General features: G+C 42.8%; 1 protein-coding gene across 5 annotated transcripts in view; it reads right to left on the reverse strand.

The window, feature by feature from the left end:
* Positions 1–6,793: 6,793 nt before the first annotated feature.
* LOC135200888 (uncharacterized) overlaps positions 6,794–24,003 on the reverse strand; it is a 1,536,981-nt gene continuing 1,519,771 nt past the window's right edge. For all 5 annotated transcript variants that reach the window (XM_064229627.1, XM_064229624.1, XM_064229626.1 and 2 more), the window contains one exon: positions 6,794–14,539. In XM_064229627.1, coding sequence (XP_064085697.1) covers positions 13,322–14,539 — 1,218 coding nt within the window. In that variant the 3' untranslated portion in view covers positions 6,794–13,321. The remainder of the gene's footprint in view (positions 14,540–24,003) is intronic.

Consider the following 24,003-nt stretch of genomic DNA (forward strand, 5'->3'; position numbering starts at 1 on the left):
CCGCAACAGCAGACTCTGCCGGTCCCCTGACCGCCGCTCCTATCGGGACTGGGCAGAGAGGGGGACCAGCAGCAGCTCTTCTGACGCTCGGGACCGTCGCCACTGTTCTCGGTCCAGCCACTCTCCCGGGAGAGGCGCTCGACCAGGCCTGCAGTGGCGATCGCCTGCATCCCCCCCAGCACACCGGTTTTTGCCAGTGGGCGAGGGGGGGACGTCAGGTCTTCCTCTCCTATCCCTTCAACTTCCTCGGGCTACACCGGGAAGAGGGAAGTGATCAGGAGTGAGCCCCTTGCGATCCCGCCCCGACGCCCTACGTACCTGGCACGGTCCTAGGACCGACCAGATCGTAAGCGCAAGTGGCAGGAGGAGACCATGAGGGGTCTGTTGTGGTTCCTCCTGTGGGAGGAGGAGGGTCTCGGGAGGCGTTCTCGTTGGACAGGGTTGACGGTCCTTCTCTGCAGGATGCAGTCACTCCTGAGATCCAGAAGTCGTTCGCCAAGGTTATTGCGCTGATTAGTCAGCACAACGACCTTGGGGAAGGATCGCCGCTCCCACCTTCTGAGCCTACATCGGGTTTGGAGTCGTTCTGGGGACCCAAAAAGGAACCCAGGACGACGATGGGTCTGCCGCGATTGGCCTTGGCTGACAGTGTGCTGAGCCAGGTGGACGCTCTCGTCTCTGGACAGGAGGGTTCGCTTCGGTCCGGCAGGTCGTCCAAGCTCCTTCCCCAACCTCTACTGTGACAGAGGCGTTTTTACGTGCCATCGGAGGACCCTCTGCCGCCCAAACAGGTTAATTAACCCGGTGCTAGCTAGGCTAACTGCGGGGGTGTCTGCAGCAGCTCCTGTCGGAGAACCTCTGGTTCTCGCAGCAAGAGGCACTTGCCTTGGAATCTACTGCTATGGCAGCATTCCAAGCAGTCTCCTGGATCGACCTGTGGTCCCTCACAGTGTCTAAAGCTGCGGCCTCCTCGGGAAACATCACTCCTGAAGGGGACCCAGCTTTCGTGAGACTGTGCCAGTCTGGAGGTAGGGCTATCTCCTACCTGGCCCACCAGACGGCTGACCTGTGGGCCAACCTGGTTCTGAGGCGTAGGGACGCTGTCCTCGCTCGAGTGACCAGGGCGGCTGGGCAAGAGGCGGCCTTGGGTCTTCGCAAAGGACCGGTGCGGAGTTCCTCCTCTCTCTTCCCCAGAGAGATGGTGGATGCTGCGGTGGAACAACGGCGCACTGATGAAAGTGACCGTTTAGTCCACCAGGCAGTCTCAAAGGTGGCTGGGCAACCTCGAACGACTGCTGCTAAGCCCAAGAGTTTAGCTAGCTCTTCCCCTGCGGCTAAGACGATCGCTTCGTCGAAGCCGAGAGGAAAGACTCCGCCTTCGACTTCGACTGTAAGGAGTGACCGTAACCAGCCCTCCTCTCGAGAAGGAACCGGGAAGAAGAAGTTGAAGAGAGGATGGAAACGCTAGGGACAGTGTTCCCCCTCACCTGCTGCCGGAAGTGGGGGGGGTTCCCTGGCGAGCCATAAAGGACGTTGCACTTCAGCAGGAAGTAGAAGCCATACTGAGCAAATGTGCTGTGGGATCAGTCACCGGGCTTCTACAGTCGACTTTTCCTGGTCGAGAAGTCCTCGGGGGGCTGGCGCCCGGTGATAGATCTCTTTCCCTTGAACCGATTCGTTCGCCAGACTCGGTTCACGATGGAGACAGCACGGTCAGTGCTCGATTCCATCAGGGAGAATGACTTCATGCTTTCTGTGGATCTGAAGGACCTGTATTTCCAGATACCCATCCATCAATCCTCCAGGAAGTACCTCCACTTCATCCTCGACGGGACGGTGTACCAATTCAGGGCACTTTGTTTCGGTCTCTTAACTGCCCCACAGGTGTTCACGCGAGTGTTCACTCTGGTGTCGGCTTGGCCCCACTCGGTAGGGATACGTCTTCTGAGGTATCTCGACGATTGGTTAGTCCTGGCGAGCTCCCGCTCACAGTTGCTACAGGACAGAGATCGACTCCTCGAATTCTGCCGCAATCTGGGGATCGTAGTGAATTACGAGAAGTCAGATCTCGAGCCCAAGCAGAGGATGAAGTACCTGGGTATGCTGATCGATATGGTAGCAGGGCAAGTCTTCCCTGCGGACTTGTGGATCAGCAGGTTCAGGGAGGCAGCAGGACGGTTTCTGTCCCTACAGCAGTGCCAGGTCGTGATCGTCAACCTGTCGTCTCTCGAGAAGTTAGTCCCTCACAGGCGTCTTCACCTGCGGTCTCTTCAATGGAGACTAAAGGAGTATTGGTCACAGGCAAGAGACCCACCTTTCTTCCCCGTGTCCCTCACGGAGGAGGTAAGGCAGGATCTAGCTTGGTGGCTGGATGACGGGAACCTCGTAAGAGGAGTGCCTCTTCGCCCCCCTCCGAGATTTTGCTATTTTCAGACGCGTTGACCGGGGATGGGGCGCACACCTGGAGGAGTTGCTGGCTGCGGGTGTGTGGAGCCATCACGACAGACAACTTCGCATCAACTTCCTGGAGCTCAAGGCAGCATTCCTCACTCTCCAAGAGTTCCAAGATCGTCTTGTGGGACACTCAGTGGTGTTGATGAGCGACAACACCACGGTAGTGGTGTACATCAACAAACAAGGGAGCCTAGTGTCCCTCCCGTTGCATCAGTTGACGTTGCAGATACACGAGTGGGCCATGGCACATTCAGTAGAGCTGTCAGCCCGCTACATTCCAGGCAAGAGGAATGTGGTAGCCGACAAGCTCAGCCATCGGGATCAGGTTATAGGAACCGAGTGGTCCCTTCACCCAGACGTGGCGGAAAGGCTCTTCAACCTGTGGGGGCGTCCAGTCGTAGATCTGTTCACCACTCGGCACAACAGAAAACTCCAGGTTTTCTACTCGGTTGTGCCGGACCCATGGGCAGCTGCAGAGGATGCTCTTCAACACCCATGGGACAGCCTCTTCGTGTATGCCTTTCCCCCGTTCTGTCTGATTCGGAGGGTGATCAGCAGGGTGCTGGTCACCTCGAATCTTTGCATGATCCTGGTTGCGCCCAAATGGCCTCAAGCTGTTTGGTACTTGGACCTGCTGGCTCTGCTCGCCAAAGCACCGTGAGAGATTCCCCCCTGGCACAACCTCCTGTGCCAGCCACACACAGAATGGTACCTCCGGTCGGTCGAGTCCATGTCTTCACAGCTGGCTGTTATCCACCATCTCTTGCGAGCGAGAGGCTTTTCTCGCAGCGCAGCAACAGATGGCTGGGTACCTCAGACAGTCCTCTGCAGCTGTTTACCAGGGAAAGTGGTCCGTCTTCTGTGGTTGGTGTCGTGGACAGGGTGTCTCTCCTCTCAGAGCCACTATTCAGCAGGTAGCGGATTTCCTCGTTTTCCTTCGCCGAGAGAAGCTTCTCTCCATCTCCGCAGTTAAAGGATACAGAGCCGCCCTGGCCCTAGTCCTTAAACTGCGAGGAGTGGATATCTCCTCCTCCTCCTTCGAGATCTCCCTCCTTATGAAGAGCTTTGAGAGGTCTTGCCCACCCAGGGAACTCAGGCCCCTAGGGTGGGACATGACTCTCGTCCTTAGGAGTTTGACTCGAAGACCCTTCGAACCACTCCGAGAGTCGTCAGACAGCTATCTGACCCTCAAGACCCTCTTCTTGCTGGGCCTGGCATCGGCAAAGAGAGTAGGGGAACTTCATGGTCTTTCCTTCGACGTTAAGCATTCCAGGGGATGGGGATCCGTGACGCTCGATTTCGTCCCGAACTTCGTAGCGAAGGCGCAGAATCCTTCGATCCCTGGTGACCGGTTCGAGTTTTTCACAATCCCCTCCGTGAAGGACTTCACTGATAATGATGCGGATGAGATGCTGCTTTGTCCTGTGAGGGCGCTACGGCGCTGTCTGAAGAGAACTCGACACCTCAGGCCTGAGTGTTGACGCCTCTTCGTTAGCACCGGGGTTACCAAGAAAGAGGTCTCCAAGCACACTTTCTTTCTGGCTGCGTGAGGTGATCAGGAGGGCGTACGACGCGGATGATAGTGACGACACCTGTACCCTTCGTCCGAGAGCTCACGAAGTCAGAGTTATTGGTCTAACCCTTGCGTTCCGCACGAACTTCTCCATGGCGCAGGTTCTGAAGGCAGGGGTTTGGGCCAACCAAACCACCTTCACTTCCTTCTACCTTCGGGATATTACCCACAGGTCCTTGGACACCTTTTCCTTGGGACCCGTGGTGGCTGCTCAACAAGTTGTGTAGTCTACCTAGCACCCGAGCGGACAGAACAGCATGGCATCCTTGTGTGACTGCATGAATGGACGAGTGAAAGAGTGTGTGACTGGCTTCTCTTCCTCCTCTACCTGTGGGAAGAGGACCGCGGTCGTCACTACGCTGAACAGGAAGCAGATGCAGGTAAGCTACACGACTGAGCTCCATCCTATCCCGTTCAGTAGGGATAGGAGTATTTATCCACCACTCCCCAACAAGGGGGGGCGAGTGGAAGCCAACAAGAGACAAACCCATGACTTCATATTGGCTCTTGAAGTAGGAACTAGTTCTTTTGTTTTTGCTATTTATAAGAGGTACACTTGCCTCCCTCTTATAAATTTGGTCTAGAAGTCTGACCACTGATCCTGCGGTGCACACCCTGATCAGCTGGGCAGAGGCTAGGATCCCTCCCTTTGCTCTTACGACCAGTTAGGAAAAATACAATTTTCAACAAATTGTTATTTTTTGTTAAAAGGGTAAATTCATGACTGGTTAATGTTATATTTTGAAGGCTATTCCAGCAGCTGAACTGGTACAAGTTTTAGGCATTAATGTTACATGGGACTGAATGTCTCATTTTGTGTGTTAGATTTGGGAATATCAGTGAAACTGAGACTGAATAGGTCAACAATGTGGCCACTTATATTAAGGTGCTCAGGGTTTTCTTTGTAAAGTAATTTTTTACTTATACATATATTAGTCAAAAATGGCCAAGTGTGATTTTCAATAAAAAAGTTTATGTTGGTAAGCTGTGCTCGCGGAACAATTAAGCTTATTATGTATAGTGCTTTGCATATGTTTTATGATTACCTTTCAACCAAAAATATGTTGCTCCTATGGACGGTTTACTATATTTTTGTTTTGTCGGTGCATTATGTCTTAACCATCAGTTTTGCATGTATTCCCCAAACTTTTCATTGCTGGTTGAGTAATAGTGAATTTGCGTCAAATTCTTTGTGAATGTTAATGTAACTTTTCCTCTTGTTTTGCAAATTGTTGTTTTCATTGTTCACTCAGTAATTTTTACTAAAGCCATTCAATTCTTGTTTGCCTTGATCTCAGTAGAGGTTACCTTTGGTTCTACTTTTTTATGTAGTATTTTTTATTTTTATTTGTATATAGTAACTGTTTCTTTTTGGCATTTTTATTCTTATGCCCAAATGAAATTGTACTGTCAGGAATGCTAGGTCTTGTAGCACATTTGCCATCCTTGAGAAAGGACCTCCATTTGCAGTGCTCTTCTTGTCTCCCTTTCCTAAGGACTTCCTATTTATCCTTAAGAGGGCCCTACCAGCATTTTTGTCTGTGGTTCTTGTTTCTTGGAGCCTAACCATATGAATAAGGTTGGTTTATCCATAGCCCTGGCCTCTTCAGCACATGGCTGGTAATTGTTTCATCCTGGTCCTGGCCTCCCAACTGCTCCATCTAACAACTGCAGTCACTGAAGGTCTAGGCTTATGCTTTGGCTTCTGACTCTGCCTATGTGCACAACTGCCTCCATGTTTCTGGATGCTCCGGGCTCTTCAATTGCCCCCTTGTTTTTTACCATTGTAGCTTGTTTCCAGACCATTGTCTCTGCAGTTTTCTTCTTACATCAATATTCTGAATCTGTGTGGATTTGCCTTCTTTGAGGCATATCTTGAGAAGCCCTGTCCTCACCTTTGGTATGGGTTACAGCAGTCATTTCACCTTCCCCTCATATTTTCCTTAATATAACATCTCACACTGAAGGCACTTGAACTTCATGATTTCATTGCTTTACACCCCTCTTGCAGGTAGGTGTCCATCCTTGGATTTTCTTCTGCTAGAGCCCTGTTTCTTTCTTGAGTGCCAGTGTCTGGAAAACTAACATTTTAAAACATGGAACACTCCAGTTGGGCTTGCCATTACCAGTTCAGAGCTTCTTTCCTTCTGATGGACTTCTGACAGCAGTGTTTTCAATCTTGGACACATCTGCTTTCTCTTTTCTCCCTAAACAGTGATTCAGACTACTTTATGGTGAATTTTTGATAAGGAAACAATGTGTTCACAATAAAATAGGTTTTTGTACAAACCCATTCATCATAAACTATTACCCTCCTTTATTTCCTGTGCTCTCAGATGGAGACTGTCACTGTATAATGAGGAACACTGATAAATACTTCAACTAACTAGGAGATGGTTGAACTTTTGTTCTGTGCACCTTGATGCGTCAATGCAGTTGAAGGCTGTATGACAAATGGATTTGTAAAAAACTTGTTTTATTGTAAAAGCATACTACAGTATTTACCTAAGAACATTCATGTAATAATGTAGTCTCAGTGCTGGATTAAGGTAACCTGTCAGTTTTTCTTATTCCTTTCACATATGATCTTTTTCGTTAGAAATTTTGCTTTTCATCTGAACAGTACATCATATTGAGTGCAGGAATGTGAAATAAATTCTTATGAACATTAGGTAGATTAATCATACATCTTACCTAAATTTAGGTAGTTTAATCATACATCATACCCAATTTTAAAAAAGAAAAAGGTTTTATTGAAACACAATGTCAGTTTGTCATATTTATGTATAGATATATATATATTTATATATTTTTTGTACATTATCAAACTTTACCCGTTAATGGTTAATTAAGGGGCATCATACAAAACCTCATTTGCTTCTCAATCTTTTAAAATGTCCCAACAAACAACAAACAAGAATGATCCAAAACAGACATTATTATTATTATTGTTATTTATTATTATTACTATTAAAGTTAGGAAGGTAAAATACTTCGCATTTCTGAAAGGCTCGGAACAAGGTGAATGAAATGTGACAAGCTGAGATGTTTAAGGTAGAAGGTTAACAACACTGTCCCTCTCCAGGTTATGAGTGAAGGAACTCCTTTATAATCAGAATTCAGTAATCATCTGTTGCCACGATTAGTGATAAGTGATTAATATGAGAGTGACAGTAAGATGTTGGTGGTGAATATACCTATAAATCAAGTAAGGCACGATAATACCTTTTTCTTTTGTGTAGATGAGGAAATGAGTGTAAGAACTCATGAAACTGAAATTATCATATACATAAGTTTATGTGAACTATTATTATCTTTCATCTTAATAGCTCAAATCAGTGTTTATACAAAGAAATATTCAAATATTTCTAACCAGAAGCTATGTTTATCTATTACTCTTTAGATTGAGAGATTTTGATTTGAAGTAATTTTTACAATGAAAAAAAAATAAAAAACCTGAAAATATTGCACTGACAAACAACATGATTACATGGCTAATCGAGTAAAACAATTAGGTATCATTGAAATACAGTGTTTATAATAAAGGGGGTTATAGATTGCCTAACAACAATTAACATTTAATAAATGCATTTTATAATAGTATATATTCACAGTCAAGACATCTTTAATTGTAGCATAATAAAAGTGAGGGATTTTTTTTTCCTTTAGCCATACATCACCACCTTCTTACTCAGATCTTGAACTTAAGTTTTGCTTGTAGTCAGTCATAAGGGTGAATCTTGAGACCTTGATATTCAAAGGTCAAAGGGGAAATATACTTTATATACATACATTGAAAATCATATTACAGCTAAATTTTTTAAAAATAATAATTATAAATATTGCAAAGAGTTGCTTTTGGTATGTTTACAATATTAGGCTTGAATATCTAATTTGATTTTGATATGGAAATAGCATGAAAATTATGACTGAAAAGTTGGTAATAAAACATTTCAAAGGTTAAGGTTATGGTTATTAAAGTTATGCCAAAGGGAATGTAAAAAGCTGTCTGGCAATTTAATGCTTAAGGGAATTTATAAGTGATCTACCAATTCATATGTGAAAATATCTCTACACATTGTAGTGTTTAGGCTTGTTATTAGGTAATTACATAAAGAAAATTTCATACAATTAAGTAAAGCCCACAATTCCATAAGTGTACAAAACTAGTCAAGTTTTCTAATTGCGATATAAAACTTTTTATATTAACTCGGTAAATATATCCTCCAAGCTGATAACTGTAGAATGTAGCACATACAACACTAAGTCTGCTTCATGGAAAACTTGACTAGAAAACAATGCATAGTATGAAGCCAAACATCCATGCAATGGAAAACTTCATAATGCTTCACCTGTTAACAAAGACTATTTTTTTTTTTGTAACACTGATATTTTTAAATCATTACCCAAGTCCCCTCATATAAATGTAGATGGTATTGTATTAGATTTATTTTATATATATAACACACAATTTACATAAAATTTTAGCAATAACTGTATAAAAGTAGATGCATTTGATCCACAAATCATCAAAAGTAGGTTCTTTATTGTTTTGTTAGTTTTTAATTAATCAATACTCAAATGTATTTTGGTAGCAACTAAAATTCCCACTGGGTAAAGTTCACATGTGGGTATGTGAATTTTCCATTTTGGATTATAAAAGCAAGACATCTATTTAATCAACATTCTAATATTAGAAGAGAAATAGAGTAAATTGCAGTAAAATCAATTAAATTTCTGCTGAATTGTCTAATGTTCTATTAAACTTGAACTAATAGATATTTATAGTGGGAAATAATGTATGGGAAGTACAAAAGTATAGTTACTTATATTTTGTGTAGATGGAAATGAGTATATTACCTAACCCAATATTTTAACAAGGCCATTCCTCATTTATGAATAACATTCAGAGAGAATTCATATGCATTACTACTTCACACAGATACAGAAGACAGTTTTTATTGGTGCTATTCTTAGGATGGAATTTTACAACTGGTGATGTATAATTTCATGATAAAAATTAAAACCTAGAATCAAGACCATTTTTCTTGTAAAGTGTAAAAAAGTAAAACCTAGAATCAAGGGAATTATTTAGCTTTTTTTTTCTTGTGCCAAGTGTAAAATTTATATTGTACATCATAAGTTATTCTTTTCCAATGCCTTTTCAATGAAAACCTCAATTTAAAAAAAAAAAGCAGACTTCAGAATAAAAATGTAGTACTTGGAAATATTTCAAAATTTCCAAGTTAAATTATTTTACTACAGGACAACTTGCACAGACTTTGCTCTTACAGTTAGTACAGCATTTTCCTTAATAGAATGTATCAAATTCAGCTATGGAATAAATCATATTCAAAATAACTATGGCCCTAGAAGTTGTATGTGGCTTATAGTCATTGTGAAACAGTATTATGTATTGCACATTTAGACCGCTATAAACTTCAAACACTTTGGAAAAATAGCATATATTTGTTACAGAATTAGATGGAGTCTTAAATACACTACAGATTAACCTTCCAGATAGATTAGTACTAAATATAAAACCAGCATTTTGATTATTCAGATACATACATCTTTTACAAAATCACGGTTTTGATGTTCTAACCAACTAAATAAGTTGTATTGAGGTTTAAAAGACCATCTTACTTTTTTTTCACCTCATTATAGCTGGTTTATCCTTGAGACTTACAATATTAACAATACCCCTCAGTTCTACCATGTAAGCCTTCCTTAGAAAAGTTTCCTTCATTCCTTAGAAAAGTTTCCTTCAGCAGTAGAGTTTAAGAGTAAAGGGAAGGATATATAAATGGTTCAGTGTAACTGTTCTAGCTTATTAAAATAACATATTTTCATCTTTTACTTCTGAGAAGGACAAGAGGTTCCACAGTACCAAGGTTGCACAACTGATAGCTTGTTTTGTGCCAAGAATGAATTATTATTTAGTTGCAGTTAATGCACATCAAGGTATGTATGTACACACAATATTTCTTAATTTTCTGTCATTCCTTTTTATTATTACCATGGCAATGATATTGGTTATGGTAATTAAATAACAACTGTTACAAATAATTCTAGCCGTGCTGCAATGAATCCAGCTCATAAATGCCTGTTCTCTATGGTCATCCCAATACAGGCAGTCCCCGGCTTACAACGGGTTTGGCTTACGACGTTCCGAGGTTACAAAGCTTTTCAATTATATTTATCAGAAATTATTTCCAGGTTTACGACGCATGTTCCAGAATTACAGAGCTTACAATGCCAATCTGGCAGAATAAATGTCTCCAAAAATGCAAAATAATCAATATTTGAAGTTTTTTTTTATGAGAAATACTATAAGAATGCAGATTACATAGTTTTTAATGCACCCAAAGCATTAAAAGTAAGGTTTTCTTAGGATTTTTTATGATTTTCGGGCTTACGACTATTTTCGGCTTACAATGCGTCTCAAGAACGGAACTCCCGTCGTAAACTGGGGACTGCCTATATTCCTCTCATAAATCCCTCAGTTTTCCTGCAACATGTCAACCTTTGTTTTCCCCTCCCATAACTACTTCAGCAGTCTACCCTGTTTCATACACCACTAGTGTCTCTTCTCTCCTGAAAACATGCCCCATCTTCTGTCATCTAGATAGTCTTTCATAGTAAGCAGTGGGTTTCATTTAAGTCCTATTATTCTTCCTGTTGGGTACTATATATCAATATTGATTTAGTCAGGCTTATAACTTACTTTCTACAGTATTACTCCACAATGATTTGAGCATTATGACTGCCTAATCTGCCTTTTTCATCCTCTGAAATTTGTATTTTTAATATCTCTTGAGACAAGTGTGCCTAAATATTATACCTGAAACACTCATCATTTTTATCTCTCCATCTCCAGTAGTACATTCAGTGGAGTTCTAAATTCATATTAATAAACAAACTAACAGTTTATAAAGCATTAACCTTTTCCTCACTCATTTACTAAATCTCAAAGTACCTAAGTGCATTTATCTTGGTGCTATTCAGATATCAGGAAGCTATTGAAAAGATGTAGTACAATAAAACTGCCTTACATAATGAAAATACTTGGCAAACAATTTCAAAACTAACAAAAATTTAGGTACTTATTGTTTCATAAATCCAAAGTCTTGTTTACTAATGCTATACAGTATTGCCTATGGTAGTGCAGCTTTAGCCAAGAATGAACCATCAACAGAGAATAAAGACTTTAACCAAATAAGTATTCTTCTAGAAGGTACCTCACAACTATTAGCTACTTTGGTGAGCTTGTGGTAATAAAGCATTATGTATAATAGTTATTTACATCGCAAGAAAAATATTTTACTTGCATTTAATTCCCTAAAAAATAATGCTATAAATTTTAAATAAAAAATCATACTACAGTTTGCCTAATGATTGGTATTTTTAAATAGTGTTGAAATAAAATTAAGATTCATCAATACAATGCTCCATTATTGTCTGAATGCACACACACTTTTTTTTTCATTGCTTCACTATGAATAGCTTCAGCTTGTGAAATATGTAACTTCAAGGCACATTCCGTAGTCACAAATTATTACAGTATCAGTCTTGGGGAATGAGGGGGATTGCAGAAATTTAGCCTTGTTGTCTACCTAATGTATGAAATTTATCATTCTAAAGGAGACTTTTCCTCTATATTTAAAATGGGCATGCTGTGATTGTAAGAATTAGTTGGGAAATGTAAATAAGCAAGCCTCTGCAGAGGTTATACAAAATGTGGCGCTTAGAAAATAACAGACAGGCAAAACAAGATGGGAATTTGTCAATACTACAGTACTGCATGATGAAAATGTACCAAGGGCTTTATACAGTTATTTGTTTTATAAAGTAAAAAAACTGGGCCAGAAGTTTTGTAAATACATACAAAGATGAGTATTTGACTTCATCAACTTGCCATTTCTAGTGCATTTTCACATTACATACAGGGTAATTTTTCCTAAAAATTTTGTTCATGAATATTGATGATACATAGAATATTTAAGAAAAAACAAATGTTCCCCTGAGACTGTGGAACAAGGGAGTCTTCTGAGTAATGTCCTGTAGCTTTCAAAAACACTACTGTAAAGTCAAATCAGCACCAAACTTTATACAAATGTGCCAGCTTTAATATTTACACTTTTGCCCCTTTTGATATACAGTACATTGGAGAAATTTCCTGCGTAGCACCCGTTTGATAAAATTTGTGTATGCTCAAAACCATAAAAATCTTTGCAATGGTTCCTAATTTTCCCTCAAAGAGCATACAGTTGTAGTAAGTGGTGATTAGTTTACATTTATAACATAACAACATACATTTTTTATAAGAAAAATAATCTATATCTCAGCCCTTTCTTACAATAATTATGGTTACCTATAAATTAGATATATCTGTAATGGTCTTTAATAATGAAAAGAAGTGACCATTATCCCCGAAAACTTTTAACAAACTTTGATAACATATACTCTGAACACTGTCAAAAATGGTATAATGAGAATGTATTGTGGGTCTTACATGATGTCTTTTTACAGATGATAAGAGGAATGAATTGTCGAAACAAATCTTGTTACACGAGCCTTTCTTGTCGAGGATCACTGTATTGAGTTGCATTATAGTTCAGCATGTGAGTGGGGCCTAGAAACTTTTGAGAATATTTATTATAACACAAGCTTCAAGGTGCGAAAATAAGAAAGCTAATCAGCTGGCCCAGTTGCAGGCTAAGTGACTACCATACTTGAGTGTTAAATTAATGCATATTTATATGCAGTTATTGGCCATGTTCTGATGTAAGTTACTTTCTTAGGTTAGGTCAGGAGATATATATATATATATATCGACATATATTTATATATATATTATGTGCAATGTGGGCATTTCCACTTATTGAATACTGTCGACAGGCAAATGAACCGTACATAAATATAATTCTTGGGTTATCAAGCAAAAGATCTATCTTAGCACACACCTGCATGCAAGCAGCAGTATCAGTAGTATATCAGCAGCAGCACCATTCTCCTGACTGCTAGCATTGGCGAGTATGAATTCTGCATCAAAAGGTTTGCTTGTTTTTGTTAACAGGCTGTTAAAAAAAATTCAGTGCAAAGACTGAATAAGCTGGCATACAATATTAACAATATGCTTTGCAACTTTCAAGTAAAATAACTAGAGTTACTACAAAAAATGTTTTAAAAAGTTTTTTTAGCATCAAAACACAGATGTGGCCATATGCCCCTATTGCTCTCTTGTCAGTTATTAAACTGATCAGCAGTACCAGATGTATCAATATATTGATGTTACCTGGGAGACTGTAAAAGAGGTGCTCCCTCTTTCTGTGAGCCTTGGTTGTTACCTGCAGTACGCCCTCTCCCAGATATAGCTGCAACTGATCTTTGCAAAGATGATAGCATCACTGATACTGTAGGTGGAGCACTTTCTCCTTCACTACTTGGGTCTCTTGGTAGTTCAGCAGTTTCTGAGGCAGTGTCTCTCAGAGGAGTTGGAGGAGTACTGCCAGGAGGTGGAGAGCACATACTCATTGACCGACGAGTTGCTAGTAACTGATTGGACCTTTGACTTCTCAGACGGTCTTCACATAATGATCTCTGGCGTGAAAGCTTACGTTTGCGTGCATTGGTGTAAACAAGTCGATCAAGTAGGAACTGTTCTGCTGGTGTCATTTTTGTGAGCTGGACTAACAATGAAGACAAACGGCGCTGGGTAGGCCCTGCTCGGCAAAGTTCTGAACTACGATTCAGTAAAAGCTGTGATCTACTGCGATATAAAGATGTGAATTGATCTTCTAAAACTGGTCTCTCATCCAGACTATATAGTCGTGCATATCGTCTAAGCTTTTCTCTCTCTGTTCTAACAGCTTTTTCTAATCTTACTAAATCACCCTCAGTAAGGTTCCCTAATTTGTCTGTTGCCAAAGCTTCATGAAGTTCAGCTAGTGCAGACTCTAAGCGGCCCTCAGCAATGTCTCTGTCTACTTGTCTTGCAACACCTCGCTGCTCCTCAGCAAGTTGTCGTGCTAATAATTGCACTTCCCAGTCTTGTGAATTCAACTCTGTTTCACCACTCTCACCTGGTTCAGCATCATCATCATCTATCTCATCTTCATTTTCATCATCGTCATCACCATCATCATCATCACCATTATCCTCACCATCAACACCACTAACAAGAAAAATATCCTCAGAAATTTGGTCATCATCACCCATTTCCTCATCAAATTCATTGTCATAGTTTTGTGATAATTCTCCAAACAGTATGTGATCTTCATCTGATGAGAATGAGCAGAGGTCCTCATCGGTGGAAGAACCAATATCTAATATTATGTGATTAGGGTCGTGAGTAGTTTCCAGCGACCTTGCAAAACGGTTGGGATGAATAGAACGCTGGTCAAGAGAACTCTGTCTAGGCCAAGATCGCCGTGCTGCAAGGGGTGCATGCATCCTCTCAGGAGAACCATCTGGTGACTGATGAATGATGGACTCAATTGAATTGCATCTCTGAAACAGAAATAGGAAAATTACTATTCTGGAAGAGTTAAAGAAACAGATAGATGAAGGAAACATTGAGATAAACATACAGGTAAATGAAGAAGTTCTGGCTATGAGGCTTATAAAATTTACACAAAGAAATACTATTAAACTACTGGGTAATATTAGGGCCTTTATCTCTATCTCTCTTCTTTTTTTTTCCCACAATGGTTATGACCTTCTGCACTGTGGTTCAATAAAAAATCAACAGATGTAGGTCACAGATATTAATACATTACTGGAATTTAGAGACAATGTCCGCAACATTTTTCCTATAAAACCAATGACAAAAGCATTTTTTCAACTGATTTTAACTGATATGCATACCCAGCTCCCTAGGAGGTACCGCTTAAGCAAGCCAAGCATGGCACACTGTAGATGGTAATAAATGTTCTATGCCCCAGCTACATTACTTTCTGCTTTTCAGGTTTCATCCATCCTATTGGTCTCTTCCTGCATGACTTTCCAACTATGCAGATCCTATTACCTTGCTCCAATTTTTATCTAATTGCAGAACACCTCCTTTGAGAGCCTTGAAATCTGATTACAGTAAGTGGTTTCATTAAATTAATTTATGACGATAGCAACAACTTCTGACTGATGTAACTTAGTTTTGCCCTAGAAGTAAGTACCGCCCTAGAAGTAAGTACGGATCAGTGTACAAATAATGAAAATGACAACGCTTTTTCAGATTCCAAAACCAACTGAAGATAACATTGTAATTGGGTTCATTAAGTGCCTGTAATAAACCTGTCTGGAGGTACAAGAATGTTTTTTTTTTCTTTTGATGATAAATTTCAAATACGTATACTTGATAAGGGACAACTTGTAAGTTGCTGCAATCTTAGAGATACCTTTAAGATAATGGGCAACAAAATTACACTAAACAGACAAGTATAGCAGTGTATATCGACATGGTTCTAATTCAATTCTCATTACTGTTTATAACTACAGGTACCTCCTTGCCCACATGTTAATATGAGGAGTGATGACACATCCATGCTTTGCCAACTAAAGGGTGCATCTTATCAGGTATTCCCATTTCCTGATGAACTCAAAATATCCATCCAAGTTGTGTACTACATTTTGTAACTAAAAAAGCTAAGAGGATGCATTTATCATGCTTTGTCAAATACGCTAATTTAATCTACTATTATTATAATGCAATGAGTAACAGATCATAGGTCAGTGTTACTTACAGGTCGAATATATTTCACCAATGATACATGCATATTAAGAGTTACTATGATCTATGATAGCAATTACCTGCCATAACTTGGCTGCATCACAAGAATGAATGTTCTCATATACAAACATTCTCATGAATTATCTAAAGTTTGTTCTAAAAATCTAAACACTCCATGGCTCGTCTAAACATGAAAAGTCATACTTAATATTGAGAAACATTAAATACACAAAACATTATCCCACAAATTGGCGACATGATGCCTTAAAACTAGAAAACAAAACTATTAAGCATTTAAAAATAAAAGCTTTCAATCTTAATAAAATGCTGGATACTATTTTCTTATTTCAGACTGTTGGCCCAACTGTGAGACTTAATGCTCCAGTTCAGTGATAGTGTCATCCAATACTCTGATAGCTCCTCATGCAAGTAACAATAATAATTACTCCAAGCATAAATGGGTCATTAAAGGAAACACAATCAAATAAATTTGGCAAAAATGAATGACATAATAACTATATTACACACGACACAACAGGATAGGTACTAAAATTATGTAATATACTTGAACTGCAGAAATAAAGATGTACATTACTTCTGGGCTCGACCTGTGTCGGCCGGTGAAATGCTCCTGTAGCACGCATTTCTAGGTATAAATAGATGCTAAATATACCAGAGAAAAAAGCTAAATGGAATGCTGAAGTTACTACCCTCAGCTCGATCACCCATAGGGCGTCAGTATAAGCACAGAGGCGAGTGGAAGCCACCACCACAGGTTTTCTGCCAATTAGAAGATTCCCTTCAAAGCCCCTCTCTAGGCAGGTGCCGTTACAAGGACTACTACATCTACCTTCCGCTCGCTACTACTACAACTCACGCCTGAGGGCTACATTCCTGTATTAGTGCGCTTTCAGTGACCACAAGTCTTTCTCGCTGCCCTCTTTCTGTGTTTTTTGACGAAGCCATGTCTGCTCCAGAGCCCCAACCTTCTTCATCCAAGTTGAGTATTCCATTTTACGTTTTTGCATCTCGTGAGGGCATGATGCATCCCTTTTTAGCCCTTATTTGGCCCCTTAGTTCTCGCAAACCGGGGTGATGCTCTTTTACATCCGCCATCTTGGGTGCATCATTCGACGCATGCGTTCTTTCCCATTGTTTGTTTATGATAATATTTACCTCACTGTTTGCTTTTAACTGTTTATACCATTTTTTTCGTATACCCCATCATTATTCTAGCTCCTGTCGTTTCTGGAGCTTTGGTTTTACGAATTTTATCTTTACGTTGTAGGCCCTAACTCGCTCCTGACGTACTCTGAGGTCTCTTGTTATATGTTTATTTTTTGTTATTCTAGCCTTTGGCTTTTGTCCTCAGTCTCTCAGGAGCGTGTTCGTTCCCCTTCGTACTTATTATTTATTTATTTTCTTGTTATACACGAGCAGTGTATTTTGGCTTCTAGCTAGCCTATACGCCAGTTTTGTGGAGAGGGCGATTCCTCTCTCTCTCGCAATTTTTATGCATGCATTCTTTTATTGTATTTTAAATGTTAGCCAGTAATGCACTCGAATATATGCACTTTGATAATAAATATTCATATTCCTTGTGAGGTTAGAAGTTTTTGCGTTTCCTTCCCTGGCCTACCTGACCAGACCTAGGCTAGGTTTTGGAAGGTAGGTCAGGTAGTCCTGCCCCTCCACCCTTTTGGCCCCACCCTTACTGCCCCCTGCCTAGGCTATTGTGCTTGCTGGGAGAGCGGTCCAGGACAGAGAGTCCCTCTCGTGTCATGTTTGTTGGGCCTAGACCTATCGTACCTGACCACATCGGAATTTTTCGATTTTGGAGGGTTTTATTAGGTTCTATCCGTCCACTTCATGATGTCCTTTGGAGGCCAGGCTAGCCTACCTGACCGGATCCGTACCGATCTCGGAGGGTTAGGCTAGGTGTGTTCCTTCCCCCACTTGTTGTTCCTCTTTCGCAATTCTTCCAGTAATTCTTCATCATTTATTTTATGTTTGTCTTGTTGTGTGTAGCCTGGGCCTTTGCCCCCTTTAGGATGTTAGTTGGCCTACTGTCTTCTGCTCCCTTTAGTGGTAGGCTTGTTACAGCTCCCGATAGGTGGTGGCTCACTGATCGGTTGCTGTGGCCAGGCGATCACGACTTGTCCACTCTCCTCCAGACACCCCCTCCCCCCGCGCTGGCCTTGTCCAGTGCTGCCTAGCTAGCTCGCGGTTCAAGTAATCCACCGATGAAAGGCCGCTAGAGCATATAGCTTTTCCAAGGGGGTTTAGTTGGAGGAGATTGGTTGTTAGTATTTTGTGTAATCTCTTTAATATGTCTCCGGGCCCGTAGGTCCTCTGGTCAGGTGGGGTCTACCATCACACCAGCCAGCAGGCTATACACCGGATTGTACGTACCACTGCTCTGCTGCTCAGTTGTCTATTCTCCCTGTTGTCTCCGCCTCCCCACTCATGTGGGGGCGGAATTGGGCTTAGAGCTGCATTTCTAGTTACCTTAGAATCGCTTCTCTTCCCCGGTGCGATCAGATTCAGGCCTAGGTTTTACCTTTTCCCCTGTTCTGCTCGTATCAGCCCGTCCCTGCCGGCATTTACTGTTATGATAACTGGATTATGGATTCCGGAGTAGGTGAAGCCCTTAAGAGATTATGCTAGATTATATTTTATTAGCCTCTCTAGGTATGTCTCCGGATCCGTATTGGTTCCGACGTAGTGTGGTCTACCATCACACGCCAGGGAAAAATATAGCGGAGTTTATTGTAACGTTGTTTCCGTCGCTCAGTTTTCCGTCTTCTTTGCTATCGCTGTTCCCCATTTCGGTGGGGACGGAACGGGGCTCAGATAATGCGCCTACATTTGATTACATTGCATTAATCTGCTGCGATGCAATCAGACTCAGGCTTAGGTTTTACCTTATTCCCCTGTTCTGCTCGTATCAGGCCCTCTCCGCTGGTTAAAGCTTTACCGATCCAGAGGAAGGATTCCGGAGCAGGCGGAGACACCCAGAGCTTTTTCTATTATTCAGTAAGTTGAAATTGATAACCGATATTGCCTTTAACGGATTAAATATATGGTTAAAGTGCATCCATCTGGCCGGAATTAACTCCGGTGCCTCTACTTAATGATACTCATTTGACTTTTCAACTTAAAGATAGTCTGTTGCCAGGTGTCGGGATGTCCTGCCGCCCTGTATAAGCCGTACGGGCAGGAGGTCTGCCGATCTCATGCCAACTGCGCCATCCCGGTAGACAATCATATGGTCTGGCACCCGGACGCCTTCACAGTTTGCTACGAACTAGTGAGGATCGTCTCAGACGAGTCGGTAAGTAACATTCTCGCCTCCTCGTTTCCGTGAAATTTCTGCTATATGTTGACTTTGGGAAATTTCTTTGACACGGGGGATCCTAATTTGATTGTTTTTACAGGTTAGTTTGTCGCTCAAGACTGCGTCCCTGAAGTCCTGGGTGGGAGGATTCGGCAGGAATGCCAAGGCCAGCCAGCCCTACATGTTGTCCGAAGATCTGTGTTCCCTCCTATACCCAGGCGCTCTGGTCTCGGCGGCTGTACCTGCATCTGTGGCGGATCCTATTATTGAGGTCATCTGCCAGGAGACCCAACCCCTCTCGGAGGACCAAGAAGGCTTGTGTGACATGTCACAGAGGAAGTCGCGGCCATCAGCCTTCACCGCGAACCGATGGCCACAGAGGATCAGGAGGTAGGTAGGGAGGTAAGTGAGGCAGGTAGTCTCCCTTTTAGTCCCACTCCTTCTTCTCCCCCTTCTTTCCAGGGCTTTCCTACAAAGTCCGCCCCCACTTGGGATAGATCGGCCTCGGTCATCCCCAAGGTCAAGACTTGGAAGATGAGATCCCTGCCAAAGGTATCCAAGCCTTCTCCGGCAGGCTCTGCAAGGTCGTCTTCGGCTCCCAAGCCGTCTACTTCCTCTTCCAAAGCTTCTCTCCCACCCAGGGGGTTGAGAACCAAGTCCTCCAAAGCCAGGCCGGCGGAGTCCGGCTTCGACCAGGAGGCCTTTGCAAATCTTCTCATGATGAAGATGAGCAAGGTAGTGGACTCCAAACTTGAGTTGGTCTCCACTCAACTTGCCTCAGGCCTAGAGACCTCGGGTCAATCGATCTTGTCTCTGACCCAGAGGCTCCTAGCCCAGGAGGAATTAGTGTCCGGATTCCTCCAGTCCGGGACCACACCACAGTCCGTGACGGTACTAGACGCATCCAAGGTGCTGCCATTTGAGAACAGCAACCCGTGGTGGTTAGCTCTGCACGCCCCGTTCTCGGACGGAAAGCTGACGATCGAAGGTTGCGGAACCCGACCGGTAGAAGACTTTGAGTTCTTCCCGGCGGGCCTTCAATTTCCCTTTCTGGGCTACACTAGAGACCAGGCCCAGTCTGCATGGGTCCGCACCCTTACAGATTGGGAGTGCGTCAACACAAAGTTGACACCCCATAAAGGATGATTCACAATGTTTGTGGCCCCACAAGGAGTTCCGACTCCTTGCATGTCAAAGGTGCGACTCCTTGCATGTCGAAGGTGGCGGAATTGACTCTGCAAGCTGCGGTAGAGGACAAACGTATACCTCAGCTAAAAGAGACAGAGGCTACCTCCTTGCTCTTCCCCGGCAATATGGAGTTTTGGGCTGACGCTCTGGCAACGTTCATGGTGGGGCAGACTCGATCCAGAGTGTGCCTCCGCCCAGTTCAGTGAACGTTTGCCCAGAATTCTGGACCCCATGGTCAAAGCGGAATTCGAGGCAAGATGCAGGCTGAGTAGGTCGATTAACTCAGTCACCACGGCGGAGTTGACTGCTACGACGTTTGCAGATGAGCCTCTATTTCGGGTCCACACAAAGTCACTATTACGGGCCTTCCAATCAGACCTGTATGACTTTATAGTGGCTAGGCGAACCTGCAGGAAGCATGTCTTTGCGAATGCTTCCATAAGACACGAACCAAACAGGCTCATAAAGGCTTCGATCTGGGGTGCCAACCTCTTCCCTGAGGATGTGGTTAACAACGTCCTCAGCGAGGCAGCTAGAGCTAATCAGAACCTTCGTGTCCGTTGGGGACTTCAATTCAAAAGGAAGTTTGAGGCCCCCGGACCACAAACCAAACCTAGGAAGAGGCCGAGGAAATACCAGCCTTTCCAGTCCTCTCGTCCTCAGACAGTTGTCCAAGCAGTTCCTGTCTCCCAGATCGGCAAGCCTTCGACATCCAAGGCACAGCCACAGCAGCAGCAGTTTGTCCTGGTGCAGAGTCCACCGACTCGGCAACCTTTGACTTCTACCGCCTTAGTAGCCTCCCCAGCCTTCAACGCCTCCTTTGAGTCACGAGGAGCATTTCGTGGCTACAACAAACATGCAGGGAGTAGCAGAGCCAGAGGTGCCTTCCGACAGAGAGCTAGCCCTAGAGGCAGAGGTTTCAGAGGAGGCAGAGGAGGTAAGACCTCAACCAACCAGTGAGACTCCGCAGGTGGGCGTGGGACTGTATCTCTTTTGGGACCATTGGACCTTCAGTTCATGAGCCCGAAGCATTGTGTCGAAAGGTCTGGGGTGGAAATGGGAGAAAGGGCATCCTCCACCAGTCAGTTTTCACCAGACTCCAACAACAGACCTACTAGACTATACACTATACCAAAGATCTCCTTCAAAAGAAGGCAATAAAGTAAGTCAATCGCTTGAAGTTTCAAGGACGTCTGTTCAGTGTACCAAAGAAGGAGTCGGACAAACGAAGAGTGATTCTGGACCTGTCCCGTCTCAACTTGTACATTCAATGCGACAAGTTCCGCATGCTGACCGTCTCGCAGGTGCGGACCTTACTTCCCCGTGGGGTCGTCACCACCTCTATAGATCTTACAGACGCTTACTACCATGTTCCGACAGCAAGAAACTTCTCTCCATACCTAGGCTTCAAACTAGGAAAACAAGCTTACTCATTCAGAGTCATGCTATTCGGGCTCAACCTAGCGCCCAGAATATTCACCAAACTAGGAGAGACAGTAGTGCAAGAACTAAGAGCTCTAGGGGTAATGTTAGTAGCTTACTTAGACGACTGGCTCATTTGGGCAATCAACGACGAGGAGTGTCGCAAAGCAACAGCCAAAGTAATAGAATTCCTAGAGTATCTGGGTTTCTAGATAAACAAGCAAAAGTCCCGTCTCCTCCCGGCATCCCGCTTTCAATGGTTGGGAATCCAATGGGACCTAACCTCACACAAGCTCTCTCTCCCATCAAAGAAGTGCAGAGAGATAGCGAAGGCTACGAGACAGTTCCTCAAGAACAAAAAGGCTTCTCATCATACCCAAGAGAGAATTCTAGGTTCTCTTCAGTTTGCCTCAATAACAGACGTCCTGTTGAAAGCCAGGCTGAAGGATATCAATCGAGTCTGGCGGAAAAGAGCCAACAACAAATTCAGACAAGCTCTCTCTGATTCCGCCGATATTGAAGAAAAGACTTCGTCCTTGGATGGAACCCCGGAGTCTCTCCAAGTTAGTGCCACTGCAATTTCCCCCACCGTCTCTGATAGTCCACATGGACGCCTCTCTGAGCGGTTGGGGGGGCTACTCCCAGTACAAGAAGGATCAAGGAACGTGGTCGAATACATTCCGCCAGTTCCACATCAATGTCCTTGAAGCAATGGCCATTTTTCTGACCTTAAAACATCTAGCTCCAGTCAAAAACAGTCAAGTAAGATTAGTCTCGGACAGTGCAGTGATAGTTCATTGCATAAACAGAGGAGGCTCCAAGTCGAGCAAAGTAAATTCTGGCTCACGCTACAGATGCGATGTCCATAGACTGGAACAGTTGGCAGAAAATTTACCTATTTCCACCAGTAAACCTCCTGATGAAAGTCCTGCACAAACTCAGATCTTTCACAGGACAGGTAGCATTGGTTGCACCCAACTGGCCGAAGAGCAATTGGTTTCCTCCGTCCCAGATGGATTCCCTGTCCAGAACTAACTCGAGTAGTACAAACTCGGAGTGTGTCAGCTTCCTCAAGAATTCTAAATGCCCTAACTTTATGGACTTCATGAAATTTGCTGCTCAAAAGGATGCTAGTGTCGATCCACTTAACATCCTGTTCATAGAATCAGATAAGAGAGAGTCAACACTCAGACAGTATGATTCTGCAGTAAAGAAATTGGCCATCTTTCTAAAAGAATCAGATGCCCAAAAGATGACTACGAATCTGGCAATTTCCTTCTTTAGAACCCTGTTTGAAAAAGGTCTGGCTGCTAGTACCATTACTACAACCAAATCTGCCTTAAGGAAGATTTTTCAGCTTGGCTTTAATATTGATTTGACAGATTCGTACTTCTCTTCTATCCCTCGAGCATGTGCCCGTCTGAGACCAGTGGACCGCCCCCACACGGTCTCCTGGTTTTTAAACGATGTACTCAAGTTAGCTTCAGACACTGATAATGATTCATGCTCATATATAACCCTTCTCAGGAAAACATTATTCTTAATGAGCCTGGCTTCAGGCACCAGAATATCAGAACTGTCGGCTCTCTCTAGAGACCCAAATCACATTGATTTCCTCCTGTCGGGTGAAGTTCTACTATCCCCAAATCGGAAATTCTTGGCCAAGAATGAAGACCCACAAAACAGGTGGGCTCCATGGAAAATTACACCTCTCACACAGGACTCATCATTGTGTCCTATTGTCACACTAAGATCTTATCTGGCCAGAACTTCTGAAAAGTCTTCAGGTCCTCTTTTTATTAGAGAGAAAGGCAGAACCATTTCCTTAAAAGGAATTAGACAACAAATCCTTTATTTTATTAAACAAACCAATCCGGATTCAGTTCCTCATGTCCATGATATCCGGGCAGTGGCTACCTCAATTAACTATTTTCACAATATGAACTTCAAGGATCTTAAGAAATATACGGGTTGGAAATCTCCGGCAGTATTTAGACACCGCTATCTCAAGAATTTAGAGGCCCTTAAATTTTCAGCAGTGGCTGCAGGGAGCATCGTCTTCCCTGAGATGGCCGAGTCTTAGAACTCTATTTCCTATTCCTTTATTCTGCAATAAAATTTTTCCCTTGATACTCTTTCCTACCTGCCTCGCTCGTAATCCCTACCTATCTCCCTCAGGTTCCGGGCTGGTTTGCTTATCAATCCATTGCCGGACATGTACATAGTTTATATTTGTCATTTTTGTATTCCTTACCTGTTGTTTTCCCAGGATAGTATGGATCTGGTCATATTTGTTATTAG

Source organism: Macrobrachium nipponense, chromosome 27 (assembly GCF_015104395.2).
Source record: "Macrobrachium nipponense isolate FS-2020 chromosome 27, ASM1510439v2, whole genome shotgun sequence".
Lineage (NCBI taxonomy): Eukaryota > Metazoa > Arthropoda > Malacostraca > Decapoda > Palaemonidae > Macrobrachium > Macrobrachium nipponense.